This window comes from Zingiber officinale, chromosome 4B (assembly GCF_018446385.1).
Source record: "Zingiber officinale cultivar Zhangliang chromosome 4B, Zo_v1.1, whole genome shotgun sequence".
NCBI classification, from domain to species: Eukaryota; Viridiplantae; Streptophyta; class Magnoliopsida; order Zingiberales; family Zingiberaceae; genus Zingiber; species Zingiber officinale.
Window position 1 is genome coordinate 120,822,549 of NC_055993.1, and position 8,212 is coordinate 120,830,760.

The 8,212-nt window shown below is 35.3% G+C and overlaps 1 protein-coding gene across 1 annotated transcript; it reads right to left on the reverse strand.

Moving 5' to 3' along the window:
* Positions 1 to 1,493: 1,493 nt before the first annotated feature.
* On the reverse strand, positions 1,494 to 2,901 carry LOC121976305 (BAG family molecular chaperone regulator 1-like). The gene is made up of 4 exons (XM_042528415.1): positions 2,637 to 2,901; positions 2,304 to 2,560; positions 2,087 to 2,233; positions 1,494 to 1,997 (listed from the first exon to the last, which is right to left on the reverse strand). The coding sequence occupies exons 1-4, from the start codon at positions 2,848 to 2,850 to the stop codon at positions 1,731 to 1,733; spliced, it is 885 nt and encodes a 294-aa protein (XP_042384349.1). The 5' UTR covers positions 2,851 to 2,901; the 3' UTR covers positions 1,494 to 1,730.
* Positions 2,902 to 8,212: the final 5,311 nt, after the last annotated feature.

The window sequence follows — 8,212 nt, forward strand, 5'->3', positions numbered from 1 at the left end:
TTATTCCTACAGCTACACCATGTAAAAATAAATTAATTCAACTCGGTAAAAAAAAAATCTATACAAAACACTTTTATATATTAAAAAAAACAATCTTTACCAATTTAGTCAAAATTATTTCAACATGGTCAAATTTATCATAAAACTATTGTAACAACGATTAATTGTCTGTTACAGTATTGGCAATTAATTAGTCTTTAATGTAATTTTTTTACATAATAAAGCTATTTTGTCGTAGCAATTGATCATATTAAAGCTATTTTGATCGAGTTGAAGCAATTTTGGGTATAATTTTTAAGTTAAATTATTTGTTCACTTTGTATCAACTACTCCATAAATGCTAGAAAAGGAATAAGAGTATTTTCTATATGAGAAATATAATAGAATACTTTTGATTTTGATAATTAAGAGCATCATTTCCATGATTCAAATTTGATCAAAATCGCTTTAACATGATCAAATTCATCATAAAATTATTGTAACAATAATTAAAGTTGTAGCAAGCAATTAATGACTGCTACAATATTTTCACAATGAATTGGATTATGTTGAAGTGACTTTGATCAAATTTTAACAACTTTAACTAAAATGATAAAGATTTTTGTTGGGTATAAAAGGGTTCTATGTATATATTGTTTAACTAAGCTAAATTAATTTATTTGTACACATTATATTAGCACGGAAATAAATAAGGATGTACAATCGGTTCAAATCGAACCGATTGAGCTGATTAAAATTTAAAATTGAATTGATCGAACTTTTTTTAAACCAACCGACCCGACCGAACTTTTCAAAAAAATTGAACCGGCCGAACTGATAAAACATCAGTTAATTTGGTTTTGATTGAAATAATCAAAATTTTTGGTTTGATATGGTTTAATTAGGTTTGATTCCAGTTTGGTTCAATTCAACTCATAATATTGATTCGATTTAATTCCGATTTGATTTGATTTGGTTCCGATTTGATTCGGTTCAACTCAAAATATCGGCTTAATCGGTTTAACCTAATTTCGATTTTCAAAATCGAAACTGAACCGATATAACCAATATTTCAAAAAAAAAAAAATCAAATTTCAGAATTAATCGAACCGAACTTTTAACTTCGGTCAGTTAATTCGATTTAATCGAACTTTTGCTCACCCATAAAAACTAAAGGTACCTTCAGTATGAAAAATACGATGAATTAAACTTCTGATAATTAAGGTCACCTTTTTTTTTTTTTTTTTTGCCCAAATAAGCATTGTTAACAAATTAGTCATCGATGAAAAAAAAAAGGACAAACAAGAGAGACCGATCAAGCACTCAAAATGATGTGGTGTTCTGAACCAATCATCTAACTCTGAGCAAACAAGTTCATGACTTATTTGATGTACAAATCTAAGAGCAGAGGACACAGGAAAACACAAGAACAAGAACTTGGAATCCACCCAATTCTCCATTAATAATCCTCTACTTTCCATGTGCAATCATTTCAATCTAAAAACACACGCACAAAAAAAAACAACTTTTTCGCAATCTACAATATTGTAAACAAAATTCTCATAGCAGTGATGGTAGTAGGTACAATAATCTTATTGTTTCATGGATCTCAAGTATTATGTGAAGATATGCACACAAAAATAATAATGGAAGGGCAGCAAGATGTGATTTTGAATTCAGATTGAGAGGAAGTTAATCACACATACTGTTTTGGTTTTAAGGTTCTTCTTCTTCCTCCTCTTCTTCTTCTTTCAAAACAGCTCCCAATCAAGCCTTGTGGTGGTTGCGGGCGGCGCGACGGTGATTGTGGCGGTGGAGGTGGATGGGATGAGTAAGGAATCGAATGTCTCCCAGTTTGTTGTCACGACTACTGGCTGCTGCTGCTGCTGAAATTGGACTCGCCGCTGAGGTTTTGGTTCTCTGTTCTGTTGTTGTTTGGGTTGGGCATTGCCTTTCGGAGCTGAGTTCTTGATCTTGATTCGGTCTAGGGTTTCGACGTATGCCTGCACCCTGTTCACCTGCGCAATATTAAGGGAGAATTGCTTGGTGCATTGATAGCCGATTTGAAGAATTCAAGCAAGGAATCGACGACTAAAGAAGCTGAAACCTGGTTTCTTCTCTGTTGCTTAGCGTCGCCGTCGGCGACGACGCTGTCCAATTTGATCAACTCGTTCATCAACAGTTCGATCAATCGAATCACGTCCTCCTCCACCACTCTCCCACCTTTGTTCACGATCGTCTCCAATGCCGAAACCTAGTAATGTGCGATTTTTATCAAAAAAAAAAAAATTCGAAAAGAGAAGAAGGGGATCGATTAGGGTTACCTTGGAGGCGAGCTTGTCGACGTCACGCGCGATGGCGGCGATGGCTTTGGCGGCCTTCTCCATCTTGTGGTTCTTCCGTATCTCCAGCAGCCGCTTGGCCTTCGCCGTGGCATCCTCCTCCACCACCAGCTTCGACCGGTCCTTCACGCCGGCGGTGTCTAGGAAGGCGGCGGAGTCCCGCTCCTTATCCTTGTAAATGATCCTCTGGTCCAGCGGGTGCATTCCCACGCGCTCCGCAACCATCTTCTTCAAATCCCCTTCCGATTCATCCACGCCGACAAAATCAGCAGCCAAACACTAGCAATGATTGAGCTCATCATCGTTCTCACTCACCGAACGTGGCCTGGGAGCTGATGTAGATCTCGTGGTAGGCGGATCCGTGCTTCACCTTGAGGCGGATGGTCGGCACGACGGCGGCCGGAGGCGCGGCGTCGGGATCGCGCTTCTGGACCACCATTCCGCCGGGAGTCACCTCCAGCTCCGCATCCTTCTCCTCCGCCGCAGCCACAGCCGCCCCCGTGGCTCCGACGCTACTCCTCGCCGGCATTCCGCCTCCGGGTGGGGATCTCCGAATTGTCGAAGAGTACAAGCGATCCGGCGGATTTATATATGAAATTCCAAGGCGATTAACATTAAAAATTTATTTTTCACACGATTTGTTTTATTTTATTTTTTCTTCGCTGGCATTGAGCATCGCATTCTTGCTCGTGTTTAGTTGGACTTGGTGAGATAATTTCTACTTAAGCCCTGGAGTTTTGAAACTTTTTATTTACCCACAAAAATTTCAATAAATTGTGTTTTGCTAGACTTTTGAAAAGCAATATGTTTATTTATATTTTTTTAATAATCCAAATATTCAGATTTTGCTCAACTAATCTGGAATTATACTACCTTCTCCCTTAATTCACATACGGAACAAATCTGAAATACAACATATGTACACTTGAAAGTTAATCTCTAAAATATTCATCTCTATTAAAATTTATCTCTATTACAATTAAAAAATAAAAAACTTTAGCCAATCAAATAATCAAGTAATAACGTTCAAGCCAAGCCAAGGTTAAATAACTATTTCAACTATTTAATTGATTTTAAACTTCACTTAGCACAATTATCTTTCTAAATAATCTTATATCATATAAAATTTAATTTGGCTCGACTCATTTATAACATCAAAGACGAGCTCTTATGCCTCATAATTCTCTCCAACTAAGGAGCCGTGTCTTAGGGGTCGATCTTGAAGTGAAATAGTTTTTAAGATTCTCAAGTAAATGCAATTCTATTAAATTTTTGCGGGCTGTGAGATGAAAATATTAGAACTTCAGAGGAGCGAAGTGAAATTTCCTTCATGGAAATTTAGATATATATGTCACGAGCAGAGTCGTCGTAACGGGGCGAGAGGCGTGGGGATAAAACGGCAAAACCGGGTTAAACCACCGACAATCAGGCCGAAGGAGTTGAGGTGTCGGAGTCACGTTGGTGATCTGGAGCCGTCCATCAAAAAAGAGTGGGTGCGCTTATCGGAAAGGGACGGTACACCCTACGGCGGTATAAAAACGACGGTGGGGCCGCCTCCACCGTCCGAGTCGGAGACGGCGTACCCACCCGCACACCCAGTGACTCCATGCGGGAGTTGGCACTGATGGATTTTCGCACCAACTCAATAAATCCAAATTATTATTTGGAATATATATATATACTAAATTTGGTAAATAATTAATGTAGTAATACATTATCTTAATGATAATGATGTCATTAGATCTAAATGTATATATAGTTATAGTTACGGTCTAGGGACTACGATCATAAATTTTGGTCTTCTGTTTTGACAAAGTAAACAAGGAAAAATTGTCAAAGTAGAACTTTTTTTACCATTCTCATTCTCATTCCAAATAAACAAGGAGTTAGTGTAACTAGAGACTACGATCCATAATGATTCAAAATACCAATCATAAAAGAAGTTTTACAGTAAACTAAAATAAAATAGCGGCAATCATGATGATATGATGATAGACATCTTGTTTGCTACGGAATTAAATTTACAAAGTACTCATTCATATTGATCATGTGTTCTAATGTATTATACGGACTAAGGTGAAACAGTTTGGTCCTCTAAATAGTTAATTATGTATTTAAGGTTTGAATTTCAACTATAACGTATTGTAGAGATTTTTCTTTAATGAGATGACAAATCTAAGAATGTTAACCGTTTGAATGGACCTTCACAAGTGCTTCATGATATATTCTGGTGATTTGTGAGAAAATTTTATGGGTCAAAGCCAGTCAAGTCCAAAATTAGTCGGTTCAAATAGATGGATACTTGGATTATCAAAAAATGCTCTAAAATATTAGCCCTCCATGTGTGGTAGTTAAAGGCAGGATGCATTTCTCAAGGAACCAGGGTTCAATTTTCATGTAAGGCATACCTACAGTAATTGAAATATTGGTGCAGTTAGGGTGTCACGTTAGGAGCTACTGCGTTTCCTGAATTTATTTGATGGGTGAAATATGAGGTCAGATCATCTACCCCAAGATTAGTCGGATTTTAATATCTAGATACCTAGTAAAACAAATGGGTTCTAAAGTATTAGCCCTCTGGGGCTTGATGCGATACTAAGTGAACGAACGAGTTTCCTAAGCAATGAGGGTTCAATTTCCACACACTGTAAATAAACACCTATGACACTCAAACCACTTGTGGTGCTGGGTTGTCCCTTGTGAACCATCTTCGCTTCTCGAATTTATCCGGTGGTCAAGCCGACTACCTCCATGTAAATGAAAGGTAGATATAGCTAGACACCTGGACTTTAAAAATTAATAATGTGTTCTAAAGTATTTCCCTAGAGTATGGTGCAACAATAATTGGCTGCTGGTGGTCTTCAATAAGAGTACCTCATGAATTTATTCTGGTAGTCGATAAGAAACTTTCGTAGAGCCGGATCAAATTAATCGATTCTAACAACTGAAAACTTGGATTATCCAAAAAAAATGTTTTAAGTATTAAAAAAATTCCTATGATACACTCGAACTACCTAGAGAACTCGGGATATCGAATTAGAAAGGGAGCTCCAGGGCCCAAGTTTTATAGGGAGCTCAAGAAACTAGCTCTAAGCAAGGAGCTAAACGCCCTTTAGTGTGTCCAAAATTTTCAACATTTACGAATTAGATACCATTACCAGTAAATTTACTTAACAATTTCATAAATAATGAAAAAAAACATTCAATAAAAATTTAAAATTCTATAAAATATAGGAAAAGATGAGAATGGTAACATGCTCGCGTGAAGTGAACTCGTCTTTGGCAAACTTAACCAACTCGGGATCAACCCAAGCCTAACCCACCTCTAATTCTTGGGCCTGTCCCGGATTTTACTCATGTGATTTAATATTACCGAAGAAGATAATACTAATCTAGAAGAAGATGAATCGATATATCTTGAAAATAATTTTTTTAATAAGACTGGTTAAACTTGTTGGTGCAGTTAGCACCAGTGGTCAAACTTAGGTTTTGATGAATAACAAATAGTTTAAAGTTAAATGTTATACTGTTTAACATTTTCATCAAGTGTGTAGAAATTGATGAGTCTATAGGACCTGACACTAGGCTGAAGCCTAATTAGGTCTGAGGACCTGATAACTGGCACGAAGTACAGATAAGTCAAGGAGTGACCCAATATCTGACAGGAAGTCCATCTGGGTTTGTGGGGGCCTGACAGCTAGTTGAAGTTTAGTTAGGTCTATGGACCTGACCACTAGTAGGAAAACCTGGTGGGTCAAGTGGCAAGTCAAGTGTATACAAATGAAAAATGAAGATAAGTCAATGGAGGAGAGTAATCCAGTAAGAACGAGTTCTAATGAGACTATAGATATTGGTTCAGCTTAGAGTCATTTTCGAAGTTTAAGCTGAGATCATGACTATATCCTAATCTTGGTAAGATATGATCTAATTAATAATGCTATTTATATTGTGTTAACTCTATTTTATAAGTTATATTTTGTATTTGGATTAACGTGTCTTGCATGAGTTAGTTAGCAAAAGTTCATCTCGGATGAACAGTATTCAAGGAAATTCGAAGCAGTGGGGAGGCGCCTTGGAGCTACGGGGAGGCACCTCAGAGCTCGAATGAAGGCGCCCTAGATAGGGCGGAGGCAATCTCCAGTAGAGAAATTTCGGGGATAAAAGTTTACTACAGGAAGGCACCTTGGAGCGCATTAGAGGCACCTCGGAGAGTATTGCAGATGCCTCAAAGCATTTGGAGGCGCCCTTGCACGAATAGAAATTGTAGGCATCGGAGCTAATAGAGGCCAAAGATTACGAGATGAAGTTTAGGGTTGAAGGCGTCTCGGATAATGTTGGAGGCGCCCTCAACACTCCTTAAAAGACTTGTTTGGCCAGCCACAAGACATCATCTTATGTACGAGTTCAAATGATCATTTTGCTACTTCATCTTTACACTGCAGCCATACTACTGCTCTACTACGTCCGATCGTTGTTGGAAGATTGACACCAACACACGAGTGCATCCAGATTTCCAATTCTTGTTGGTAAGCTTTAATTTACAATTATTTACTTTATTGTTAAGGAAAGTGTAGGATTGTTACACTTTCCTCTCTGTTTGTATTTGATTACTCTACTAGGAGTTTATTGATAGAGAATTTAGTGGATTGCTCGTTGGAAAGGTCCAAGGGACCTGGGTCTTGAAGTAGGAGTTGCCAAATGCTCTGAACCAAGTAAAAAATCCTTGTGTTCTTCGATTTGTGTTTTTTCATTTATTCCGCTACGCACTTTGTTTTAAAAAACAAAAAAAAATAAAGATTTTAAAATACACGTAATTCACCCCTCCCCCCTCCCCCGTTCACTGACAATGATCCTACAAAACTATTATAATCCAACATAATGAAAAAAATATAAATACAAAATTAATAGACTTATTAGTTGACAAAAGTCCAATTAGGGAAATTCATTATATTTGAAAACTATCAAATGAAGAAAAAAACATGGTTAATATATTAAAAAAATAAATAAAGTATTTTACTTTTATTGTAAATTATTTAGTAAAAATCAATTTCAATTCAATTAGCAAACGAAGAATGTTGAGAGTGAAAAAAATCTTAGTGTCAATCTTAAAAGTCATAAACAAGTAGTGAACATATTATATATATGAATATTTGGTTTGATATTAAAATGAGATTGCTTAAAAATAAAATCATTGATCAAAATTCACAAAAAGAGATAAATAAGGTAAAAGAACATTAGAAAATGTATTAATAAGAACTATTGTTATAATTATAATTTAGCATTTCGTGGTACATGAGAAGATTTATCAAGATAACAATAAAAAAATTTAGGTTTAATTGAAATGATTGTAAAATTTGATCATGTAATGCAAGAAAACCTCAAACGTATTCAAAATAGTAAAATTTATAATTATTATCTTCGTCATAATATACAAAATAAGTTAATAAATATATTAGGAATAGAAATAAAAATATTATAATTAAAAAAAATAAAGAAAGCAAAATATGTTTTAGTTATAATTGATTGTACTTCAAATATAGTCATTAAGAATAAATGCCTCGTATATTAAAATATGTGGATATATATTTCAACAAGTCCAATCAAAATATAAAAATATTTTATAGAATTTTTAAAAGTAAATGATACAGTTAATTGAAATGATTACAAAATTTGATCATATAATGCAAAAAAAAACCTTAAACGTATTCAAAATAGTAAAATTTATAATCATTATCTTCGTCATAATATACAAAATAAGTTAATAAATATATTAGGAATAGAAATAAAAATATTATAATTAAAACAAAATATGTTTTAGTTATAATTGATTGTACTTCATCAAGAATAAATGTCTCTTATATTAAAATGTGTGGATATATATTTCAACAAGT

What these genes read in the sequence shown, in the direction of transcription:
- LOC121976305 (XM_042528415.1), bottom strand. Translation starts at nt 2,850, where the DNA reads ATGCCGGCGAGGAGTAGCGTCGGAGCCACGGGGGCGGCTGTGGCTGCG. An exon ending in CAGCTCCCAGGCCACGTTCG is followed by an intron (nt 2,561 to 2,636) that starts GTGAGTGAGAAC and finishes ATGAATCGGAAG; the next exon opens with GGGATTTGAAGAAGATGGTT. An exon ending in AGCAACAGAGAAGAAACCAG is followed by an intron (nt 1,998 to 2,086) that starts GTTTCAGCTTCT and finishes AATATTGCGCAG; the next exon opens with GTGAACAGGGTGCAGGCATA.